Below are 26,773 nucleotides of genomic sequence, written 5' to 3'. Positions count from 1 at the left end.
CCTCGGCCTGTGCATCTGAGGATTTACTTAATCTTTTCCACAGAAAATAGGCTTTGCTTCCTTTGTCATATATCTGTCTTGATTTTGGAAATATAATCTTCCTATTGATGGAAGGGCCTGAGAAATTTGTCCAATATAGTGTCAAATATTTAGAAAATGCAGCTTTCTTAGAGCTGACGACGAATGGTGTCTTCAGGCAGATGGAAATTCTAGAAATTGCCTTGATTGCTTTCCTCCTATGGCAAGATAATGGCCATGTTACAGGAGGGTGGCATGTATGGAAAGTATAGGGAAGGAAACGAAAAAAAGGCGTAAAATGAAACTTTGGCATATAGTACAAATTGTGGTGTATACACGCACTATAGTTGCTTGTGGTGCTTATAAACTATTTAATTTATGCTCTGTTGTCCATCTATCATGATTGTTGTATATCGATTCCTGCAGTTTTGGCTAAATAAAAATCATGACTGACTAGAAGAGTCAGGGAACAAGAACAGGCCATTAGGATATTCTGATCAGATTGAAACTAGCGAAATCGTCATGAAACCGGAGATACTGCAAAAAAAAGAAGGTTTTTAAGAGTAAATTAAGAGTTTTGGTGGTTTCCACAGCTGTAGGAAAAATGAGGGTTTAAATTTTGGACCCATCGAGATTTATACTTGTGGCAGTATGGTCTGATTGTGTTTCTTTTAGTAACTAGCCCATCCTCCACAATACTACTTTTCATAGGTATTGCTTTTCCTTGCCCATTCCTATACTTAATTAATCTTTTATCTTAAAAGCCAATTTTATAATTCAACCCTTAAGAAATGGGTTATGCATAGAGAACTGTCCTTCAAGTGTGAAGTCAGATACAAAGCAACACTTGTTGATGCAGTACTTTCCACTCACTTTAATTATTTTCCTATCTACCGAAATGATATCTACTCTTTGTCCTGGTCTTGCAAAAAGGAATGGATTATTGAATGTTTGTTGCTCCAGGGTATGCTTGATTGTGGGATTTTTGAGCAAATTGAATAATTTGTGGAAAATCTGAATTTTATATGAGGGTAAGAACTTTCTTTGTGCATGATTGTTGATCAATTATTTTATTTTAGATTTGATAAGCCGAATTTAGGTAGCCTTGCAGGTGAGCATACCATTCCAACACAGCGAGACAAATATATACTGTGGGTAATGTCCAATATTAGTACAACATGCAATCACATTTTCCAATTGTGGATTATGTGCTTCAGCCTTTGCACCATCTATAGTACTTCTGCTTCAAAGGATCGATATGGGAGGTCACAAGAGGTCAAGAGTAGTGTTTGTAAGGGTGTTTTGTTCCAACTAAGATCTGTCTTTATTTATGTGATATAAAGTGTTTCATCGTCCCTTTAGCCTAATAGCACACTATCTCACTAAAGGTTTCTTCTATGCTTTTCAGTGGAGTGACTGCCCAGATTTGAATAGCGAATGTTTTCAATGCCACAATCTCCGTGGAAGGCATACAAATAGAACAATTGTTTTATTTTTTAAGCTGAAGCATGTCAAAGATTATGTAGTTACTTTGATGAAAAAAAACATTGTATTCATTTAGTACTCAACATAATGGAAATTATATATGCTGAGGGCCTCTTTGATTCGTAGGATTTTGAAAACGTAGGAATAGAAAAAGTGTAGGGTTGGAGTGGCATGCCCATTTGAATCCTATAGAATTAGCAATGATTGTTTGATGCCACGGGAAAAACAAAAAAATTGTAAAAAGAGGTTGGAGTGGATGTTAAATTTCCTATGAAATGTAGTACAAAAGATTCCATAGGAAAAATTCCTATGGGATCCAATCCTATGAATCAAAGGACCAATATAGGAAAAAATTCTAAGGACTTCAATCCTTCAGAAATCCTATAAAATTCCTTTGAATCAAAGAAGCCCTGAACTTCCTATCTTTGAAACGTGAGATTTTCCATTGAAAGTTTATCTTGTTCTCTTGTTCAGAGAGTTCTGTGGTGGGACGTTCGTCAATTGAAGAATATGGGAGAAAGAGAGCAAGGATGTTCTTCTTAAGTTGCTTACACGTTTGTAGGTCAATCCCATATATATATATATATATATATATATATATATATATATATATATATATATATATATATATATATATCTTTCTATAAGCTAATATGTGATCTTTCATACCAATTTCTTTTTGTTTGCTGCGCAAATCTTCATTCATTAAAGAAGTCCTTATGAACTAACTCAAACATTTCATCTTGTAGGTACCTTCATGGCACGAGATGGACAACTTTAATCCACCCTTTATTCCAAATTGTCTTGCTGATTCATGCTAAGCAACTATGAAAACTTCTGAATGACCTATTTTTTATTTCTTATTTCTATTTGATGTGTATCTTTATTTCAGAAATCTAGATCATGAATGTGGATGGAAGCAAATCACTTAAATTGCAAAACAGAAAATGCATTATACAAAGTATACATGTTGCTTTGTACGACTAACAAGAGCCAAAATAGATGGGTGCAACAATGCCCGCCATGAATGATTAGTTACTGGTAGAAGCAACTTGGTTGTGAATCTAGCAACTACTCACTGTTTTGTAGCCAACTAAAAATGACCAAACACAAAAATCCTTTTCATCACAAACTAGTACTCCCTCCGGTCCTTTTTACTCTGCATATTAGAATTCTCTGAAGTCAAACTTCACAAAGTTTGACCGTATTTATATGAAAAAATATCAACATCTGTCATGCTAAAGTTATATAATATGAAACTTTAAGTCATGACACATCTAGTGGTATTGATTTTTAGATTGTGAATGTTGACACTTTTTTCTACAAAGCTGGTCAAACTTTACGAGGCTTGACTTCAATCAAATCTTATATGCGAACTAAAAAGGACCGGAGGGTGTATGGGAAGACATATTCCTCTTCGTCACAACCAACCACACATTCATCTTAAGCACAGAGCTTGCCATCAAAAAGCATAAAACAGTGCTCCTAGATTCAACCAACCACGAAAAATCATCTTCCAAAAACAGTGCTACTGGATGTGAAAAAAAAGGCAACTACTGCCCTATTTCGTTGCAACTGCGGAGGCGAATAAGTTCCATTGCCCCTCCCCTCTTGCAAATTTGATGAAAAAAGCAACTGCCATCGTATTGCTATACCACTGCCTCATGCGATTCAAGCAACTCCAAACAATTGAAACCACCCTGGTCGCGAGGGATTCATTTAGAACACATCATCACAAAACCTCCCTCCTTACCCTCCCCCTCCACCCCTTCAATTCAACTTATACCCCCGTCATACCCCAAACCCAAACTATATATCCGCTCGACACACCCCGCCATGGCAACGCCGTGCCCGCGGACGCCATGGACAATCTCCGTGCTCGCCGACCTTCGCACGACGGTGACACACCCTCGCCCTGCCCCGTCACCCAAACCCTAACCTCGCTGTGCCAAACCAAATCTGGAGTGCAACCGCGTGAAAAGGTGCCAGGATTTACCTTCGCCTATAGCTGACGACTCGCCACGCCCATGGACGGACCCCCGCACCGGCGAATCCTGGCCGAATCCACAACCTAGCCCCCGCCCCGCGTCATTGCGAGAGAAAAATGGGAGAGGGAGCAGCGCCCGTACGGTTTGAAAATGGGGGAGCGAGGAACGGGAGTTCAAACAAATCGTGTGGGGCACTACGTGTGGTTTCCCCTAAAAATTAAGAGTACGGGTCGCACCACTGCACCGCGCGCCTCGGTCTCCCCCTTGTTGCCACCTGTGTCGGGACGACACGCACGGTCCGTCATGATCAGTCGTGATCTGCGCGATCCGATGGCTATGATGCGTGCGCTTGGAAGAGCTGATTGGTGCAGCTGCACTAATGACTACTCCCTTCATAAAGAAATATAACCAAAATAGTGATCTAAACACTTTTATAGTATTAGTTTAGAGAGGGAGTATTTGGGATTAAACAAACTAATCTCACCGCGCACGTTCGCTGGTAAAAAAACAAAAATAACCCGACGTGACGAAATTATTCACACGCCCGGATTGCCTCCCCGCCACCACCACAAACGCTGGCCGGCTTCCCCACACTTGATAGTCGATACCGCATTTCCGTCGAGCACGATGGCCGCCCTTCTCCTCTCCTCTCGCCTCCCCACCAGCACGGCCACCGCCTCCATCGCAGCTCCCCGCCCCACACCGTGCTCCCTCTCCTGTCCCCTCACAGCCGCCAAGGCTTGCCGCCGCGGGGGCTGTATCCTCGCCTCCTCCGCGACGTCACCACCGAGGGCCTCCCCGGCCGCGGCCCAGCCTTTCCGTTCCCTGCCCCCCTCCGAGACCACCATCGTCGTCACGGGCGCCATGGGCTACATCGGCCGCTTTGTCGTCCGCGAGCTGCTCCGCCGCGGCCACCCCGTCGTCGCCGTCACCCGGCCCCGCAGCGGCATCCGCGGCAAAAACTCCCGTGAGGAGGTTGTCTCCGACCTCGCCCCCGCCCGCGTCGTCTTCTCCGATGTCACCGACCCAGGCGCCCTCCTCGCAGACCTCTCGGGATATTGTCCCATACACGCCGTGGTCTGCTGCCTCGCCAGCGGCGGCGGCGGGGTGCAGGACTCGTGGCGCGTGGACTACCGCGCCACGCTCCACACCCTCCAGGCCGCGCGCAGCCTCGGCGCCGCCCACTTCGTCCTCCTCTCCGCCGTCTGCGTCCAGAATCCGCTCCTCGAGTTCCAGCGCGCCAAGCTCAAGTTCGAGGACAAGCTCGCCGCCAAGGCGGCCCGGGACCCGGCCTTCACCTACAGCGTCGTCCGCCCCACCGCCTTCTTCAAGAGCCAGGGCGGCCAGGTCGAAACCGTCAAGAAGGGCAATCCCTACGTCATGTTTGGCGACGGAAAGTTCTGCGCTTGCAAGCCTATCTGCGAGGAGGATCTCGCCTCCTTCATCGCGGATTGCATCTTCGACCAGGAAAAGGCTAACAAGGTGCTTCCAATTGGAGGGACGGGGAAGGCCCTCACGCCGCTGGACCAAGGGGAGATGCTGTTCCGGCTGCCCGGGCGTGAACCCAGGTTCATCAAGGTGCCCATTCGGATCATGGATGGTGTCATCTGGGTGATCGATGGATTGGCCAAGGTGTTCCCGGGGCTGGAGGATGCCGCTGAGTTCGGCAAAATTGGGAGGTACTATGCGTCGGAGAGCACGCTAGTGCTCGATCCCGAGACCGGGGAGTACAGCGACGAGAAGACGCCGAGTTATGGCACAGACACGCTCGAGCAGTTCTTCGATTAGGTGATAAGGGAAGGAATGGCGGGGCAGGAGCTAGGCGAGCAGACCATCTTCTAGGTCTTCCGGCTTGCAGATTCAGGGCCAAGAGTGGAGGGAGGTAAGTGAGACTTCTGAGTTTTGACACGTTTGTGTTTCCAACACAATTAGTAGCTCAAATGTAGTACATACAAGGCATTGTCTAATTTGAGGGTGGAGAATTGTGCTATATGAAATCATTTACTATAGATCAATTTTTTTGGACACCGCACACGTGTGGTGGTAGCAAAACCCGCCCACACGCCTTATAACACACAGACTGTTCCACATCACCGTATGCATGCATGTGAGATATTTTTTTGGATTTTTAATTTTTAAAATGTTTTATCTCTTAAATGAAAAATCCGATTGAAAATCTGTTTTCACCATTAAATCTCTCGCGATGAGATCTCCGAAACTAGAGCTCATATCAATATATTTCGACGAATTATTTTTTGGGTTAAAAGTTGTCATGTCTATTGCACATGAATTGTCATGGTGTTTACACTGAAATTGCCAAGATATGTTTCAGTTATTTTCTTCTACATTTAAAAGTAAATTTTTACACTTATAAAATGGGGAATTAAGAAACTAGACTTGCCATGAACCATAAACTAAAATTTCCATGATACATGCACTTAAAATTGCCATGGTTCATACAAAAAATAATTTTCATGGTCAAAGTGCCGGAGTTGACATCATCAAAATACTAAAATTGCCATGCTATGCAAACTGAAATTGCCACATGACAACTTTAGTTTAAGCACTATGAAAACTAAAGTGTAAACATCATGTCAATTTTTGGGCAAAAAAATTTTCGTCGAAACATATCAACATGGTGTCTAGTTTTGAAGATCTCGTCGAGACTGATTTAATGGTGAAAACAAATTTTTAATTCGATTTTTTAATTAGGAGATAAAATATTTTTAAGCCGAAAACCAAAAAATTTTCTATTGATGTCATCTGTTCACATGTGGCAAAATGAGTGGTAAAAGAGGCATGTGGACGATGTGCAAGATGCCACACGTGTAGGCGTTAGTTTTTCCTTTTTTTTAAATTTTTTAAAAAGGAGGTTGAAATCCCTGGCCTATGCAGGTGCACACAACCAACTTTTATTGTAGGTGATGCAAGGTAACAAAGTCAAAAACATCAACAAACAAAGTAACGAAACATGGCTAACCACGGGCAAACCATTACAAGATATGAATCTAGATCAACTTCTTCCGTAACACAGCCACCATCGCATGTCATCACTGCCACTGCTACTACAAATGCGCGGCTATGCCTGCAGAAGTATCTTCGTGTCTGGACCTGCAACCCTTGAGCTTGACCTCTAGGTTGCGGACGTTGCGGAAAGCTGGCGTCCTCGTAGTGATCAACGGTGCCCATCGCTGCCGCTCTGTCTTTCACAAGATAGATCTGGATGCCGCAGCCCGTGTTGTTGCGTCGTCATGACTCCCCACCATTCACGTGCATAAGTATCAGTCATGGTTTCGATTACTAGGCGTTAAATTCGGTTAAACTATAGTTCAAAGTATACAAGTGGAAATATTTGAATTCAAAATTTGATTTTAAATTTCATCAAAATTTTGACCCGTGTTTTTCACTTACCGCGGCAACCGAGTATTTCGGTGCCCCACAAGAAAAAAAAGTCTATGTACGAAATAAAAAAAACCTTGGTATCAGTGCCCTAGTCTTGCTGGCCATTGCTAGGAAGATGTCTTCAGCAGGCCCACCAGCACCGTCGCGCAAAAGCCGGGTATGCCCTTTGGCAAATTCCGACACCTCCGTGATCGTCATCTCGTTTTTGCAAATCATTAAGAGCAACTCCAACGCGTCGACTCAAACGGACAGTGCATTTGTTCGCTTTTTGTCATTTTTTCTTGGCCGCCCGCTCGGTGTCCGCCCTCTTTTTGATTTGGGTCGGCTTTGCGCCCAACGGGCCGAGCCATATTTGCCGGCATGGCCGGCTAGCCTCCATTTTCAATAAACACTTTGCATATTTCACAAGCAAATATATAGTTTCACAAGGAAATAAAAGCATAGTTTCCAATCTTTTCAAGGGCATCCTCTTTGTACTCGAAATACTCATCGTATCCGACCACCCCCTCTCTAATACGGTGGAAATGATGCCTACTCGTATGGAAATGTCGCCGGAATTTCTGATGTTTGAACAGCGGGCTGGTTGTGTCAAAGTAGTCCTTCCAAATAAGGAAATGCCCGCACTCTCGGTTGCAATTCAACATCGGAAGGTGCCACAGAATGGAGCCATGAAACAACGGCTGCTGGCTATTAAGGTCGTGATGGACCAACATGGCAGCCAAGATCTCCTTCTCATCATCGGACGAGGAATTGTCAGAATCGCAAAGGAAATTATAGAAAATGAACTCGTCGGCGGAGTGCATTTTTTACCTTGGCAAACTGTCAAACAACTTACGGGCATCGACAAAGGAGCCGGCCGACGAAGGGGCGCGCACCGCCCTTGGACTAGCTGGCTGCCCTGGCGGTGTTCGACGAGCGTGCCGGTGCCAGGACGAAGGAGTTGTCCGGGGCGGCGAGGCGGCTTCCTCGTCGCGGTGGTGTCGAGGAGGTAGGGGTGGGAAGCTTTCGGAGCCCAGCGGCAGGACGGCGGTGGCGGCGTTGGGGGGAGGGGATGTTGCGGCACCGACTACTAGCAGAGGCACCGAAAAATGGGCAGCGGCGGCGTCGATGAAGGAGGCGGGCGAGGGTTTGCTGTTGGAATGGGAGAGGATGGCCAATGTGCCACCGACTAGCGGGCCAGGGGGAGGAGTAGGCAGGCGCTGCGCGCGTTAGTTTTGCGTCTGCGCCGGCACAAATGGGGCTCAAATTTGGGTCGGGAATTGGTCGGCAGGCAGACAAAAAGCGGACGCGTGTCTGTTTTGTTCGGTGCTTTGTGCCGACTTTTCTGTCCACGCCGACCCAAATGGATGCGCGTGGACGAAATGGGTTGCCGAGTTGGAGTTGCTCTAAGGGTAGTGTCGGTGTCAAAACCGGCGGATCTCGGGTAGGGGGTCCTGAACTATGCGTCTAGGCCGGATGGTAACAGGAGGCAAGGGACACGAAGTTTTACCCAGGTTCGGGCCCTCTCGATGGAGGTAAAACCCTACGTCCTGCTTGATTAATATTGATGATATGGGTAGTACAAGAGTAGATCTACCACGACATCGAAGAGGCTAAACCCTAGAAGCTAGCCTATGGTATGATTGTTGTTGTGTATGTCGTCCTACGGACTAAAACCCTCTGGTTTATATAGACACCGGAGAGGGTTAGGGTTACACAAAGTCGGTTACAATGGTAGGAGATCTACATATCCGTATCGCCAAGCTTGCCTTCCACGCCAAGGAAAGTCCCTTCCGGACATGGGACGGAGTCTTTAATCTTGTATCTTCATAGTCCAGGAGTCCGGCTGAAGGTATAGTCCGGCTATCCGAACACCCCCTAATCCAGGACTCCCTCAGTAGCCCCTGAACCAGGCTTCAATGACGACGAGTCCGGCGCGCAGATTGTCTTCGGCATTGCAAGGCGGGTTCCTCCTCCAAGTACTTCATAGAAGATTTTGAACACAAAGATAGTGTCCGGCTCTGCAAAATAAGTTTCCACATATTGCCATAGAGAGAATAATATTTACACCAATCTAATCTGCTGACGTATTCCGTAGCGTGACACACCACGGCCAAGCCTTTATCCGAGTCGTTTCATTATCCCACCTCAGCGCGTCATGCAAGGCGGTTTCCTTGGCACGCCTTGTTAAAGCAGAGATCGTGTCCCCTTATCCCGGGATTCTCATCAATACGGGCATGGATAACCCAACCGCGCCATTGATTACGGCGCTTGGAGATAAGCGAGTTTTACCAGGCCGGTGGGGACATATAGTTGCGTCCACCCATATAAGGGGATAAGGATCCACCTTTTCACCTACGCCTTCTCCTCCTTTGCCTATCCATTCTTGCGCACTCGAGCTCTAGCGCCCAAGTCCGCACTCCCCACCTCAACCTTCTCCAGCCATGTCCGGAGCGGGAGGCAAGTGGATGGTCTCCTCCGTCACGGAGGGACACATCAAAAAGCTGAGGAAGGCCGGATACCTGTCTAACGACATCGCGTACCGGCTTCCCGAAAAGGGGCAGCTCATCCCCACCCCTAGGCCCCATGAGAGGGTGGTGTTCCTCCCCCATTTCCTCCGCAGACTGGGCTTCCCTCTCCACCCATTTGTCCGGGGGCTCATGTTCTACTACGGCCTGGATTTCCACGATCTGGCCCCGAGCTTTATCCTCAACATCTCGGCGTTTATCATCATGTGCGAGGCTTTCCTCCGCATCCGCCCCCATTTCGGCCTATGGCTCAAGACTTTCAATGTCAAGCTGAAGGTGGTGCGCGGCAACCAGGCGCAGTGCGGAGGCGCTATGGTGGGCAAGATGGCCAATGTCTTATGGCTCGAGGGCTCCTTCGTGGAGACCCTGAAGGGGTGGCAATCGGGGTGGTTTTACATCACCGAGCCGCGCGACCCCGAATGGGTCGCAGCCCCCGTGTTTCGATCCGGATGCCCTATGCGGCTCACTGAAAGTGCAACTATCCCTAGGTGGTTTTGGTAATTCATAACAACATATAGCTCATTGAGCTAATGCTATTCCAAGATGACTATTTCAGGAAAGCTCAATGATTGACATGGCATGGATGTGAAAGTGGAACCCTCAAAATGCTAAGGACAAAGGATTGGCTCAAGCTCAAAAGCTCAAGACTCTTCATTTTATATTTTAGTGATCCAAGATCACATTGAGTCTATAGGAAAAGCCAATACTATCAAGGAGGGATGAGGTGTTGCTTAATGAGCCTCTTTCTTCATGTGCTTAGTGATATGCTCCAAAACCCTCAACTACTTTCCCATATCCACATATGACCTAAACCCTAAGCCAAACTCGGTCCTACCGATTCTTTCTATCCGGCGCCACCGAGTTTCACTTGTCATAAGCCACTGCCAAACCCTAGCAATTCGGTTCTACCGATAGGGATCTCGGTCTCACCCGGGATTGCAAACTCTCTGTTTCCCTTTCGTAACTTTTCAGTCTCACCGAAAGAGCGAATCGGTCCCACCGAGATTGCAATGTAAATTCAGTGTTTCCTTTTTGTAACTTTTCGGTCTCACCGAAAGAGCAAATCGGTCCCACCGAGTTTGCCTGACCAACTCTCTGGTTAGCTTATTACCAAACTCGGTCTCACCGAGTTTGTGTAATCGGTCTCACCGAGATTACGTTATGCCCAAACCCTAACCATATCGGTCCTACCGAGTTGCATGTCAGTCCCACCGAAAATCTCTAACGGTCACTAGGTTTACCTTTTCGGTCCGACCGAGTTTGTTGATTCGGTCCCACCGAGATTGGAAAACTGTGTGTAACCGTTGGATTTTGTGTGGAGGCTATATATACCCCTCCACCTCCTCTTCATTCATGGAGAGAGCCATCAGAACACATACACAATTCCAACTCATATGTTCTGAGAGAGAACCACCTACTCATGTGTTGAGACCAAGATATTCCATTCCTACCATATGAATCTTGATCTCTAGCCTTCCCCAAGTTGCTTTCCACTCAAATCTTCTTTTCACAAAATCCAAATCCTATGAGAGAGAGTTGAGTGTTGGGGAGACTATCATTTGAAGCACAAGAGCAAGGAGTTCATTACCTACACACCATTTGTTACATCTTGGAGAGTGGTGTCTCCTAGATTGGCTAGGTGTTACTTGGGAGCCTCCGACAAGATTGTGGAGTTGAACCAAGGAGTTTGTAAGGGCAAGGAGATCGCCTACTTCGTGAAGATCTCCCGCTAGTGAGGCAAGTCCTTCATGGGCGATGGCCATGGTGGGATAGACAAGGTTGCTTCTTCGTGGACCCTTCGTGGGTGGTTGCTTCTTCGTGGACCCTTCGTGGGTGGAGCCCTCCGTGGACTCACGCAACCATTACCCTTCGTGGGTGGAGCCCTCCGTGGACTCGCGCAACCGTTACCCTTCGTGGGTTGAAGTCTCCATCAACGTGGATGTAGGATAGCACCACCTATCCGAACCACGGGAAAAACATCTGTGTCTCCAATTGCGTTTGAATTCTCCAAACCCTTCCCTTTACATTCTTGCAAGTTGCATGCTTTACTTTCCGCTGCCAATATACTCTTTGCATGCTTGTTTGAATTGTGTGATGATTGCTTGACTTGTCCTACAATAGCTAAAATCTGCCAAGAACTAAAATTGGGAAAAGGTTAAGTTTTTATTTGGTCAAGTAGTCTAATCACCCCCCCTCTAGACATACTTTCGATCCTACAAGTGGTATCAGAGCTTTGGTCTCCATTTGATTTGATCTCCATAGCTTTTGGTGGTCATAGCCTTGGTTTCACAACCTAGGAGAGTATGGCGTCTAGCGAGGGAAATTATCACCGTAGAGGTCCTTACTTTGATGGTACTAATTTTCTAGTTGGAAGCATAAAATGAAAATGCATATTCTTGGACATAACCCCGCCGTTTGGGCTATTGTGTGTGTTGGTTTGCAAGGTGACTTCTTTGATGGGAAAGAACCAAACCGTGAAGCTACCGCGGATGAGTTGAAGATGTTGCAATACAATGCTCAAGCTTGTGATATTCTCTTCGACGGATTGTGCCCCGAAGAATTCAACAAAATCAGCCGTCTTGAGAATGCAAAGGAAATTTGGGACACTTTGATTGATATGCACGAAGGTACCGACTCCGTCAAGAAATCCAAGTTGGATGTTCTTCAAAGTCAACTTGACAAGTTCAAAATGAAGGATGGTGAAGGTGTCGCTAAAATGTACTCTAGGCTTGCTCTCATCACAAATGAGATTGCTGGCTTAGGAAGTGAAGAGATGACCGATAGATTCATCATCAAGAAGATTCTAAGAGCCTTGGATTGGAAATATGATACCGTGTGCACATTTATCCAAATGATGCCCAATTACAAAGATCTCAAGCCAACGGAGGTGATTGCAAGAATTGTTGCTCATGAGATGTCACTTAAGGATAAAGAGGAACTTCACAACAAATCAAGTGGTGCCTACAAAGCCTCATGTGAAGCCCCTACATCATCAAGTGAGAAACAAAACTTCAATGAAGAATTGAGCTTAATGGTGAAGAACTTCAACAAGTTCTACAAGAGTAGAAGCAAAGATAGAAGCTTCAAGTCAAGGTCCTACAATGACAAAAGATCTTCTAGTCGAGGGCGAAACTGCTACAGTTGTGGAAGACCCAGACACTATTCCAATGAGTGTACGGCTCCCTACAAGAGAAGAGAAGATTCTCCAAAAAGAAGAAGCAAAGAATCACCACCAAGAGAGAGAAGGAGTAGAGATGATCGTTATGAACGAAGATACTCACGGAGAAGCAAGGATTCGGAAAGGAAGGAAAAATCATCAAGGAGCTACACAAAACGAAGACATCAAGCTCATGTTGGTGAATGGGTATCCGGCTCCGACTCCGACGGCCACTCCGAGAGAAGTTATCACTCCGACTCCGAAGATACTCAAGATGAAGGTGTTGCCGGTCTAGCACTTGTGTCAACCAACTCCTATGACATATTTGACTCACCAAATGAAGGAATTGGAAGATGCTTCATGGCCAAAGGTCCTAAGGTAACACACCCCGAGTATGTTGATTTCAATAGTGATGAAGATGACTTGTTAGGTGATGATTTGCTTGTTGAAAACTCTAGTGATGAATACTATGATGAAACGTCAATTAATCATGCTAATCAAGATAAAACGAATGACAATGATAAGGAGAAGATTGAGGCTCTAACTAAAGAACTAAACACTCTTAAGTTAGCTCATGAAACTATCTTCGAAGATTATCGAGAACTTTTAAGAGATCATGAGAAATTACGCTTTGAAAAGCTCAATCTTGAGCAAGAGCATGAGTTCTTAAAAGCAATCAATGATGATCTCCGCAAGAAAAGTTCTTCTTACATTGCCAAGAGTTTACTCTTATCCACTTACATGCCTCAAGTCAAGTCTAGTAACAAGAACAAGAAAGATTCTTCCTCTAGTAGTAACAATGATCATGCTAAATCCAATATTGTTGCTTCTAGTAGTTCTCTTGATTCCACTAATGATTCTCTTAGCCAAGTTACACTTGAGCAAGAAAATAGCTTATTGAAGGGAATTATAGAGAAAGGAGTGTACAAAAGCCTTGCCGGGAGTAAGCAATTCGAGGAAATTGTGCGCAAGCAAGGAATGCACCGGAAGAATCAAGGTGTTGGTTTTGAACGAAAGTTCAATGCCAATGGAGTTGAGTGGGAAGAAGATCAATACCCCAAGACAAAGGTTGTTCCTCAACAAGAGAAGTATGATACTTCTTTCAAGGGGACACGAGCTCAAGATGATCTTCCACCACAAGACTACAAGAAAAAAGGCAAGGACAAGCTTCAAGAGGAAATTGATGCATTTGAAGGAGCTCCTAAGACCTTAGTCAAGTGGATTCCCAAGACTACTTCAAGTTCCACTTCATCAAGTACGACTACAACTCCAAGGATTCCCATCAAGATGGTGTGGATCCAAAAGAAGAAGAACTAGAGAGTTCTTGAGGGTGACTCCGCCAACATACTTCACTCTTATCATTTTGGCAAGAACAAGTGCAATCAACTTCCACATCTTGCACTAGTTCAAGGAGTCACAAACCCTCTTGTTGGTAAGACAAGGGACAAGGTAACCTAAAAGTTTTCATGGACATCATCTTGTGTGTGCATCACTTTATGTCTATGGATATCCTTGTTTGTTCCTTGTGGGACTAACCCATGTAGGTATTGAAAGTGCAATTCACTCAAATGGATAGCTCCAAGTGATCTACATCAACATTGAGCAACCACATCTTCAACATCTACATGAAGTCATCATCGACAAAACCCGAGGTTAGTTCATCCCTCTAAGGGGGGATATCACATCTAGGGGGAGCTTTACTCTAAGACTTGAGCTAAAGCAACTCTAAAGATGTGAACACAACAATGCTTTATGTAAAAGTGGTAACCCCACTTGAGCTTAAACGATGAGTATGACCTATGATCAAGTGTTCTCACTTGACTCCTAAGTCAATATACTCATATATAGATGACCTTGTCATCGCAAATTGCTTGATAGATGCTAGAATTGGTTGTGCATGCCTTGTCACATATTTCATTTGCCATCTTATTGTGTGAGCATGCTGGTTGCATATTTTACTCATTCGAGGACATCCACTTGTTGTTTTGATTGTTTGGTTTTATTTCCTTTTGCCAAGTGGATGGACAAGAATGCCTAAGAACCTCCTCTAGCTATCTATGCTTTTCTCGTCTCAAACTCTATTCATGCTACATCACAAAATTTGATCAAGTCAGATTCGAACCACTCTGTGTGAGGAGCGCTCGGAGTCCCCGATTCGTCATAGACTTAAACTTCCAAAACCTCTTTATGATTCTCGGTCTGACCGATACCCTACTTTCGGTCATACCGAGATCATTAAGTTGATCTAGGTTTTCGATCTCGGTGCAACCGATTTGAACCATTCGGTCACACCGAGTTGCAACAACTGTATACAGTTTTGCATCTCGGTGCCACCGAGTTGTTCCACTCGGTCACACCGACAGGGTCGGGCTATATATAGTCACGGGCAAAAATTTGGAAATTTCTCCGAACCCCTTCGCCCGCGCGATAGCCTGCTCTGCCAACTTGGTCTCCGGATCATCTCCTCGCCGCCAGCCGCCTCCAGTCGCTGGTCTCCGTCACCGTCAATGGGAATTCTACCCCGCCATTGCCACCGTAGCGAGTCTCCGCCAAACTAGGGTATGGACTCGATCTTTGTGCTATTCCCCAATCCGATTCTTAGCACATTGTGATCATAATGATTCTTGCCACGTTTGTTAAACTTCTATCCAGTCAATGAACTCGTAGATTAGGTTTGATTCGAAAATTCTAGGTTTAGGTTTCCGCCGAAACCATCTCGGACCCACCGAGTTGAAAAACTCGGTCCCACCGATTTGGCTTATGCCATTGCACAAGTGAAACTCGGTCTGACCGAGAATTACTTATCGGTGTGACCGATTTTGGAACTCTGTGAAACCCTAGCAGTCTCAGTGCCACCGAACTGTGACTCGGTCTGACCGAGTTCACTAGTTTAGGTTCCAAAAACTGCTTCGGTATCACCGAGTTTGAAAATCGGTAGATCCGAGATGATTTCAGTGGGAAACTAAAACTAAGATTTTGAGTCATTCTTTTGCAAAAATCTCTGCATTTTGTGATGCTCATCTATTCTACCTCATCTATAAACTGTTCACAGGGTCAGCAGTCAGCTTGTTCATCATGTCAGACCATAGTGATAGCCAGAACATGTCAGAAGAGCAAGTGCAGATGAGTGAGGGCACTAGTCCCTCAAGTTCTTCAGATGATGGCAGCAGAAGTACTCCTAGCAATCTGCCAAAAGCTGCCACCAGACAGAGGAAGAAGAGAACCTCAGAATCATAGGATGAGGATTATGTGGCAGAAGAGGAAGCAACTTCAAAGAGAGTAGTGCTTGAGAAGGAACATGGCTCAGCTCAAGGCACAAAGCCTGGGATGAAAATCAAAAGGCCAGCAGGCAGGCAGCCTATGTCAAAGGCCAGAGCTTCAACTGAGAAACCCACTCCCATAGAGCCAGTTGCTGCTGAAGGCAAGAAAAGGAAGGAAAGGGTCAAGAAGACCGTAGCCAAAGTGCTTGGAAAGGCTTCCATCATGGAAGATGAGGATGAAGAAGAAGAGGTTGCTGCACCAGCACCTAAGGCACCCAAGCTGATGGGTGATGCCATAAGATCAGGGTCAACTGCTTCTAAGGCCAAGCCAGCTCCAAAGCCAAAGCCAAAGAGGAATACAAGGAACATACCTGCAGCTGAAAAGAACAAGGCCCCAGTGCCTGACATTGCTGAAGAAGAAGAAGGTCAAGTGCTCAGAAAGCTCAAGCCCAAGATCCCAGAACATAGTGATGCTCATCCTGTGGCTGAGGACATGAAGCTCAGGAGAGACTCAGGGCTCAGGAAGTGGAGAGAAGCAGATCCGTATGCTTCAAGGAGAAGGACTTCTGTTGACTACAGGTTCCACACTAAGGAACAGCAGGACTTTTATGAGACAGTGCTGCTTGATAAGAAGCCCATAGTTTGTGATATGAGATGGGTCGATTGGGAATACATCAAGGACAACGAAGAGCACTACCCTGGAGTGCAGGACAGCTTCAAGGCATGTGGAGTAGAGGACTTTGTTGGGCAGAAGCTCACAAAGTGGAACGAGGAACTCATTATGAAATTCTACTCCACATCACATTTTTATTCAGATGGCAGAATTGTATGGATGTCTGAGGGTACGAGGTACCAATCTACAGTTGCTGAGTGGGCACAGCTCATCAACGCCCCTGAAGAGCATGAAGATGACTTGGATGTCTATTCCAAGAAGAAGATGGATCATAACTCAATGTCAAACATGTACAAGGAAATTCCAAATGAAGCACTTGACACTTTCAAGTTTGGCTACAATCAATTGGATTTTGAGGCACACCTTGTTGCCCAAGTCAGGTGATCACAAGATGATCAGAGGCCATGCAATCAACTTGCTTCATATCTTTGATATGCCACAACAATTCAAAGTCATGAGCCTCATCGTAGAAACAATCAAGAGGACTGCAGCAGACCAGAAGAGGAGCTGTGGATATGCCCCTCAGATCCAGGAGCTGATCAACTCCAAGATGGGCACAGGCATATACCTTTTGGATAAGGAACATCTGCCCATTCATCTAGATTTTGAAGATAATCAGGTTGTCATGCATGAGAATGAACCATCATCCGTTCAAGCACAAGCCAAGAAGGAGAAGGCAAGGAAGGAGAAAGCTGCCAAGATGCCAACTCAAGAGGAGGCATCTGAGTATTTCTTGAAAACCAAACAAGAGCAGCTTGGTTACTTGATTGCATCCACACTGAGGATTGAGCAAGGACTGGTCACCCTCACTCAGAATCAGCAGAGCTTAGAGAGGATCATGGAACAAAAGTTCTATGACTTGGATGTCAAAGTAACAGAGATTCAGTCTGCAGTGGAACAACTTCAAGATGACATGCAGGAGAGGAAAGGGAAGACTACAACTGATGCATTTGCCAGAGTGCCCAGAGCTCAGAGATCATGTGCAGTGCCAGTTGCTGATACCAGAGTCACCACTTCTGCACCAGCTACAGCTTCAGTTCCACCAGCTCCAGCATCTACTTCAGCTTCAGCTCCAACCACGTCTACAGAAGCCTTCGTCCTTGGAGTGATCCGGACTCCACCACCACCTGAAGATCAAGCCTGAGTGTCGACTTAGCACTATGCATTTTCTAGGAACTTTTTGGTAACTTGTTGCCAAAGGGGGAGAAAATGTATAGATCATAGGCTTCGAGAGAGAGTGTTGCTTTTATTCTCTCTTGTTTTATTTGGTGGTTTTTCGAACTTTGTTTGCTTTTGTGTGAGATACTATGTCATTGCTCGTGAGACATTGATGATCATGTGTTTGATCATAAGCTACACTTAATGTTTGCTTAATATTATCATCTTATCTATCTTATGTGATCATTCACTATTCTTGGTGATGAGTGCATGTATTTCATTCTTATCATTTTAAGCGCTCCACCAAGATGTATGTGACATGGAAGAGTAACCCATGACTCTAACTCTTTGTGCATTTGCAGTCCAAAGCAAATTTTAAATATGCACAAATTTAGGGGGAGCTCTTACTTGTCACATACTTCTCAAAGCGATGATATATTTCATGCTTATTATCATTTGTCGAAGCTTTGATCTATATGTTGTCATCAATTACCAAAAAGGGGGAGATTGAAAGTGCAACTATCCCTAGGTGGTTTTGGTAATTCATAACAACATATAGCTCATTGAGCTAATGCTATTCCAAGATGACTATTTCAGGAAAGCTCAATGATTGGCATGGCATGGATGTGAAAGTGGAACCCTCAAAATGCTAAGGACAAAGGATTGGCTCAAGCTCAAAAGCTCAAGACTCTTCATTTTATATTTTAGTGATCCAAGATCACATTGAGTCTTTAGGAAAAGCCAATACTATCAAGGAGGGATGAGGTGTTGCTTAATGAGCCTCTTGCTTCATGTGCTTAGTGATATGCTCCAAAACCCTCAACTACTTTCCCATATCCACATATGACCTAAAACCTAAGCCAAACTCGGTCCTACCGATTCTTTCTATCCGGCGCCACCGAGTTTCACTTGTCATAAGCCACTGCCAAACCCTAGCAATTCGGTTCTACCGATAGGGATCTCGGTCTCACCGAGATGGGATTGCAAACTCTCTGTTTCCCTTTCATAACTTTTCGGTCTCACAGAAAGAGCGAATCGGTCCCACCGAGATTGCAATGTAAATTTAGTGTTTCCTTTTTGTAACTTTTCGGTCTCACCGAAAGAGCAAATCGGTCCCACCGAGTTTGCCTGACCAACTCTCTGGTTAGCTTATTACCAAACTCGGTCTCACCGAGTTTGTGTAATCTGTCTCACCGAGATTACGTTATGCCCAAACCCTAACCATATCGGTCCTACCGAGTTGCATGTCAGTCCCACCGAAAATCTCTAACAGTCACTAGGTTTACCTTTTTCGTCCGACCGAGTTTGTTGATTTGGTCCCACCGAGATTGGAAAACTGTGTGTAACGGTTGGATTTTGTGTGGAGGCTATATATACCCCTCCACCTCCTCTTCATTCGTGGAGAGAGCCATCAGAACACATACATAATTCCATCTCATATGTTCTGAGAGAGAACCACCTACTCATGTGTTGAGACCAAGATATTCCATTCCTACCATATGAATCTTTATCTCTAGCCTTCCCCAAGTTGCTTTCCACTCAAATCTTCTTTCCAAAAAATCCAAATCCTATGAGAGAGTTTTGAGTGTTGGGGAGACTATCATTTGAAGCACAAGAGCAAGGAGTTCATTACCTACACACCATTTGTTACTTCTTGGAGAGTGGTGTCTCCTACATTGGCTAGGTGTTACTTGGGAGCCTCCGACAAGATTGTGGAGTTGAACCAAGGAGTTTGTAAGGGAAAGGAGATCGCCTACTTCGTGAAGATCTACCGCTAGTGAGGCAAGTCCTTCGTGGGCGATGGCCATGGTGGGATAGACAAGGTTGCTTCTTCGTGGACCCTTCGTGGGTGGTTGCTTCTTCGTGGACCCTTCGTGGGTGGAGCCCTCCGTGGACTCGCGCAACCATTACCCTTCGTGGGTGGAGCCCTCCGTGGACTCGCGCAACCGTTACCCTTCGTGGGTTGAAGTCTCCATCAACGTGGATGTAGGATAGCACCACCTATCTGAACCACGGGAAAAACATCCGTGTCTCCAATTGCGTTTGAATTCTCCAAACCCTTCCCTTTACATTCTTTCAAGTTGCATGCTTTACTTTCCGCTGCCAATATACTCTTTGCATGCTTGCTTGAATTGTGTGATGATTGCTTGACTTGTCCTACAATAGCTAAAATCTGCCAAGAACTAAAATTGGGAAAATGTTAAGTTTTTATTTGGTCAAGTAGTCTAATCACCCCCCCTCTAGACATACTTTTGATCCTACACTGACCTCCTGGAAGGAGACGGGCCTGTCGTGGGGTAAAAAAGGAGAGCTGACCGGACTCCAAACATGCATCCAAACCCTGGTGGACAAGAAGCTCGAACTTGTCAACGTAGTCCAGGTTATGCTCATCCGCCTGATCCTACCGTGTAAACAACGGGCTTTCAACCTGTGGGAGTTCGACCTAGCGCGGCACCAAACTCTGAGTAGGCTCTTCGACACGACGTACGAAGATGCCTGGAAGGTGCTTTTCAAGGGCGCCGAGGCCCCCGCATCCGCTACCGAGGATCGCGGATTCAGTACGCAGCGTCATGCTCATGCGGTAAGTTGTTTTTTCCTTTTATAGGGTATCAGTTTTTCATAGTTTGACTCCATGCGGGATCTAAGCTCCCTTACCTTTGACAGGATTGGCAGGTGACATCCGGACAGATCAACTGTCCGGCTCCTTTGCCCGAAGGCCCAGCGGATGCTCGCTTGGCGAAGCTGCTGGTTCCTGCACCCTATGTGGTGCCGGAGAAGAAGGCCGCGAAAAAGGCCACGGGGACTCGAAAGAGTGCCCAGCGCCAAGAGGTGTCGGATCCATCATCCGACGGTTCCGAGGCGCATTCCTCCGTGAAGACGAGGAGGAAGAAGAAGAGACCTCTCCCCCTCCAGCGGGAGGAGAGAAGAAGAGGAAGGCCGCCCTCTCTGGGGAGGCCGGAGGGTCCAAGAAGGGGAAAACCCTTCCTTCGGACTACTCCACCGACGCCGACAACGGCGGAGAGGAGTGGCAGCCCAGGGCCAAGCCCTTGGCAAAATCGTAAGTATCCGGATACCAGAGTAATTCATAGTATTCGTTTATTGCACAGCTTTCCCTTACGTCGAATATGTTTATGCAGCCCACCCAAAGACCGGCTCGACCCGTCGTCGAGCGGCTCACTAGACTCGTCGGATGTGAACTCGCTTCCGACGGCTTCCTCCCCCCGCCCTATAGACGACACCGAAGTGTTGTCCCAACAGGTTCCAAGCCGGGAGGAGGTGGTCCTGGAGGCGCCGCAAGGCGACCTCCCGGACTCCAGGAGTAAAGGGGATGAAACCCCCCCAGGGCTCCAAGTCCGGCTCTAGGCCGGACACCGCTCCGGAACCTTCAAAGGTTCCAGAGTCCAGCGGGGGACCTCCTTCCAAGAAGAGCAAGCCCACCGTGCCGGTGAACCCCGTCCAACCGGAGGCGCCGAACAATCTATTGGAGGCGCTCCCAGGTGCCGCCATCGACGAGGAGCACCGCACCATTATGAGTGCAGTGGTCCAGAAGGTTCAGTCCGCCAAGAGCGGACTGACTGAAGCTTGTACTAGCCTTTTAACATGTTTTGAGGTAAGTAAATAATATTACCGCATAGACAGTAGCCCCTGATACTCTGTTTGGCGTTCGGGAAGAAAAGCCGAATAGAGGATCAAATAAAATTCGCAGGAGTCTAACAAAAATGAGTCAATATGCTTATGTAGGCTTCTCTGCTTGCGTCCGCCGCACTGACTACGGAAGTGGACATGCTAAAGCAGAACCTCGAGCGGTCCGAGCAAGAGCTCGGGCGTGCTAAGAAGCAGCTCGAGGACAATGAAGGTAAGAAATACCTTGTTTTTAAATATATATATAAAAAGGTGCAATTGCAAAGAATGACAGGATTATCGTGGCTATTGTAGGGGCCACGTCTGAGGTGGCGACCCTTAAGCAAGCGCCGGTCGAGGCCGAGAAGAGGGCGGCCTCGGAGCGCACCGAGCGGGAGAAGTATGAGGCCGAGGTTGGCAAGGTACGGCAAGAGCTCCAGGCTCTCATGGAAAAACATGAGAGTTTGGAGCTTGACTCAAAGACGCGAGCGTCCGAGCTCGCGGTGGCTATTGAAAATGCCAAGTCTGCCAAGGCCGAATCCCAGAAGACCCTATAGGAGTTGGATGAGGTGAAGAAGATAGCGGCGGGTAAGGCATTCTTTATGCAAAGCAAACACATAAAGGTGAGTTACTTGTTACTTACCCGAATCCGAAGCTCTCCAGGAGTGTTCGAAGATCTTCCCCGGAGTGTGTCCGATGCCGCCAGATTCTATCGAGCCGAGGAGGGCAGCTCGATAGAGAAGGTGTTCTGGTCTCAGTATGCTGAGGCCGGACACCCCGTGCCCCTGAGCGACTAGCTGAAGCAACTGGTCGAGCTCCACAGGGCGGCCGAACAGGCCATGAAGGGCCTCATTGTTCGGCTGTGGCATGGAGGGGCTCTGCCTGGGAGCTATTTCGGGCTGGTGCGACGGCTGGTAGAGGCCTGTCCAAGGCTTGAAGTCATCAAGCGCTCCGTCTGCATTGAAGGTGCCCGTAGGGCCCTTGCCCGTGCTAAGGCGCACTGGGGCAAGCTAGATGCTGAGAAGCTTGTGAAGGACGGGCCACCGCCGGAAAGAGCATCGCAAGCCCGAGAATTATTATAAGGATGTTCTGAAGGGTGCCTACCTTGTGGCGGATGAATGTTCTAAGGATGTAATTTTTGAGTGAAACTTGCTCGTTTTGTCCTGTGCGCTGAAAACTTGTTCATATGCGCTAAGCAATGCTGTTGGAATTTAAAATATTACCTTATGTGCGGCTGTTTATCAATTCTGAGAGATGGTGAGTCATCGGCTTCTGCCCCCGTGCCGCTAGTGCTGGGGTGTTCGGGGATAAACCCGAGCGCTCTTTTTCCCATGTTTGGGTCCTTCGAGGGAGGCGCTCAGCCCAACGAACAAGGCAATCAGACTATAATGCGTGAACACTCTCACTTAGCCATAGAATTCTATAATTTTAAATTTCGGCGAAGCCCCTGGTATTCGAAAGACCGAGTTCGGGGCGCTATCCACGCCTTGGCCGGACAGAGCCGGCTCCTCGCCCTAAGCGGCATAAGTCTTTAGGGACTCGAAAAACCTCTCGAACAGCGACCAGCTCTTGCTTCATCATGACAGTCAGTTTTAGCTTTCTCCACTGAGGTGCTCGACCCAGCTCAACTGGGGCACAATCGCAGTGGTTCTCCTAGTGCTACCTTAGTCAATATAGCGGAACTTAAGGCACCAAAACATAGGAGCCGGGCAAACCCAACTATTGACCCAAGACATGATTCGGAGCCGATGCATATAATGCTATAAGTTCGGGGTGCCGCACTTGTTAAAGTGTTCAGACTTCTCACACCATATTGAGGGGTACTAAAGCCAATGGCATATTTTGGCCGTACCAATGTGTACGGGTGCAACATGTCATTAAGGAACATATATAAAGAAAAAGGTAATGGAAAAATAGACGAAAGCTATGCATTGTTTATTAAAAAGGGCTGCGGTCAAAGCAGAACGATACAAATAATGCGATAAGTGAAAGGTTGGACTAGTTAACATGTCCGTTCCAGGGGCAAGCTGCGGAATAGTATGCGGAACAGGTATACTGCTCGTGATAGAGACCACCTGGGAGTTCCGTAATGCGGCATGGCTTGTCTTCTTCCCTGGTTCTTGCATCGTTTGTGCGGCAATTGAACCGCCGAACAGGCCTTCCAAAGGATGGAGTCCTGAAAGTAAGAGAAAATTAAAAAATCGGCAGCCCCTGGTACGGTTTAAGCCGTGTTTCGGGCGTGCCGTGATGGTGCCCCTCCCCCTATACCCATGGTATTTCTAGAGCGTAGTTATGTACGCGAAGTACTGGCGTCGCCTTTTTGCAAGGGTTGGGGTTGGGACCGCATTGCTACGCCTGCTCGGATCGTGCCATGCGGTCTTGTTGTAGGTTACTCCGGGCGCGCTTGACGGTGTCCGGTCGTTTAGTGGCCGGACTGGAGAACTGCCTGGAGAGGCTGCTTTGTACTTCCGCTGCAAGGGCTGCTGATGAGGCTATGTACCTAGGGTAGGGGCACGGACCCGTCCAAAGAGCCCTACCCAAGGACATCCCTTGAGGAAATCACCTATCAATCGACTTGAAGGTACCCCACTCGACAGGTTCAAGACACTCGACCAAGAAGCTACCACTCGACCATGAAGTTAATCACTCGACTGCCAGGAGACCTACAGTCACTCCATAGGCAAACGGTCAGCTGTTAAGTAGTCTTCATGGTCATTATAGCACTTTATTAGAGGCGTTACCAGTAACGCCCAATCTTAAATGTACCTTAAACCCTGCATTACTGAGGGCAGGAGGAGACCGGCGAACTCTATATAAGCCACCCCCCTCCTCAGTAGGAAGGGTTCGCACCCCTGTAATCCATACACGCATAATCCAGTCGACCGCCTCCGGGCTCCGAGACGTAGGGCTATTACTTCCTCCGAGAAGGGCCTGAACTCGTAAACCTCGCGTGTAAAAACTTCCCAATAGCTAGGATCTAGCCTCTCCATACTCACCCCCTACACCACTGTTAGAGTTAGAACCACGACAGTTGGCGCCCACCGTGGGGCGGGAATCTTAGCGCTTAATTGGAGAAGTTGCGATCTTTTCCGATCCCTTTGATCATGGTTTCTTGCGGAGTTTTGGTGGAGGGCCGCGAGATCCGTCTCGGCGCGCTCACCTTCATCGCCGATGACTCCACCTGGCTTCAGGAGGCACCACTCGACATCGACGCGCTCCCCGTCCGCGGCGCGACGCACTTCCGCGCATGCATTCGTGGCGTCCTCCTGCGGCAGCCGTCGACCCAGTATAGGTCGACCCATGCGTCGTCTCCCCGCCCTGTCTCCCACCAGCGCAAGCGCTCCGGTCGGTCGAGACTTCAGCGGTGGGTGAGGCACGCCGTGGCCCGCCAGTCGGCCGCCCCACAAGTTGCGGCAATCGAGCCCGTCGAGTCCCTCTATGGCCTGTTCGACCTGTCGACTGGCTCTGTGGGGACCGCATCCGAGTGCGACAGCAGCGACCCAGCGGCTGAGGTTCTAGCGGTCGATGGGACACACAGTCCCCCCGGTTTCCCTCGTGCTGACGGAGCTACGGGCGGAGGCGACCCGTCGCGTTCCCATGATGAGTATCTGCCCGAACCTCTCACGTCGTTACAGCGGGAGGAGCTTCGCCGCCGGAACATGGACGCACTCCACACTCCTATTGTCGGAGAAACCCCCGAGGCCCGGGCCTTGGAGGACGTGCGCCTTGCTAACCTGGCCGAACGCACTCAACTGGAGAATCTCCAGCGAATACTCGACGAGCAAGCACGTCGGCGGGCTCCCGAGTCCAGTCGACGTCCGCTAGCTCCCGAGTCCAGTCGGCGCCGGCCCTTCTCACCGCCTCAGGTATATCGAACCCCAGTTCAGAATTTGGCCGCCGCAGCCCGTATAGCAGAATCAATTCAGCCATCCCAGTCAGAGGCAGGCAGGGGCTTGTTGCAGATCAGAGCATTGCTCCGGGCGGCAGGAAACCAGAATTCCGCCGTTTCTCAGTCGCGGGATAGGATCCACAGTCGATCCGTTGCAGCAGACACAGTCCAGTCGGCCCACAGCCCGAGATCGCCCCCGAGGCATGAGGGACGTGATGACCGGCATGATCAGTACAGAAGGAATGAGCAGTACGATCATCGATTCGGTCGAGATGATCGACGTCGAGTGCCAACCCCTCCCCCGAGGAGCGGGTCGTATGCGCCTCGACGGCAAGATGACAGACGCCCTCACAGTGTTGGGCAGAGGATTCTAGTCGACCCCAGAGACCCAGGCTTTGATGCGAGGTCTATCCTCGTTCAAGGTTTGGTCGACAGGAACAGGGCTCATCGAGAGGGCCACAACAGAGATGCGCCTACCAGCAGCAGCAGAGTACGTGTTTCAGGGCCAGAGTGCTTCAGTCGAGCCATCAGGGCCGCAGTGATTCCTCCCAATTTCAGGCTGGCAACTGGAGTCAGCAAGTTCACCGGCGAGTCCAAGCCTGACACTTGGCTCGAAGATTACCGAGTGGCTGTACAGATTGGCGGTGGCAATGATGAAGTGGCCATGAAGCATTTGCCTCTTATGTTGGAGGGCTCAGCCAGAGCATGGTTGAATCAGTTGGCACCTAGCAGCATTTACACCTGGGAGGACCTCTCCCGAGTGTTTGTCACGACCTTTGAAGTAACATGCAAATGACCTGCAAGCCTCACAGAGTTACGGTCTTGCGTGCAGAAGCCGAATGAAACACTGAGGGATTACATCCAGAGGTGGATCACGCTGCACCACACAGTTGAGAACGTGCCAGACCATCAAGCAGTTTGCACTTTCAAAGAGGGCGTTAAATACAGAGAGTTGAATCTGAAGTTCGGTCGAACTGGAGAGATGTCTCTGAATCGGATGATGGAGATCGCCACCAAGTACGCTAATGGTGAAGACGAAGATCGACTCCGAAGCGGCAAGCTCAAAGCAGTCGCCCAGGAAACTGGAGGAAACTCCACTCGGAAACAGAAGCGGAAGGCCGAGCCAGCTGCTCCCGGGGAGGCCCTGGCCGTTGCCCAGGGAAACTTCAAGGGGAAACCCAAGGGCACCTGGAAGCCCAAGAAGGTCAAAGATCAAGACGGGAATGATGTTTTGGACTTACCGTGTCACATCCACACCAAGAAAGACGAAGAGGGTAATTTTATTTACCCAAAGCATACCACTCGACAGTGCCGGCTCCTGATCCAGCAGTTCCAGGGCAAGCAGCCCAAAGATAAGGAAAAAGAGCCAGACAGGGGTGAAGACAAATAAGACAGTGACGATGGATACCCCCAGATCAATTCCACCCTGATGATTTTTGCTGATGTTGAGAGCAAGAGTCGACTGAAAGTGATTAACCGTGAGGTGAACATGGTTGCCCCGGCAACACCCAATTACCTGAAGTGGTCGCAGACTGCCATCACATTCGACCAGTTGGATCACTCGACGCACATTGCCACCCCTGGGAGGCAAGCTTTGGTGGTCGACCCAGTTGTC

General features: G+C 47.8%; 1 protein-coding gene across 1 annotated transcript; it reads left to right on the top strand.

Moving 5' to 3' along the window:
• The first annotated feature begins 4,058 nt into the window (after window positions 1-4,058).
• On the top strand, window positions 4,059-5,594 carry LOC125554809 (divinyl chlorophyllide a 8-vinyl-reductase, chloroplastic-like). The gene has a single exon (XM_087518433.1). It carries the CDS (start codon window positions 4,119-4,121, stop codon window positions 5,277-5,279), a length of 1,161 nt encoding a protein of 386 aa, XP_087374559.1. The 5' UTR covers window positions 4,059-4,118; the 3' UTR covers window positions 5,280-5,594.
• The last annotated feature ends 21,179 nt before the right edge of the window (window positions 5,595-26,773 follow it).

This window comes from Triticum urartu, chromosome 4A, assembly GCF_056163025.1.
Source record: "Triticum urartu cultivar PI428250 chromosome 4A, HENAU_Tu73, whole genome shotgun sequence".
Classification (NCBI taxonomy): Eukaryota; Viridiplantae; Streptophyta; class Magnoliopsida; order Poales; family Poaceae; genus Triticum; species Triticum urartu.
This window is presented reverse-complemented; position numbering and strand designations above follow the sequence as displayed.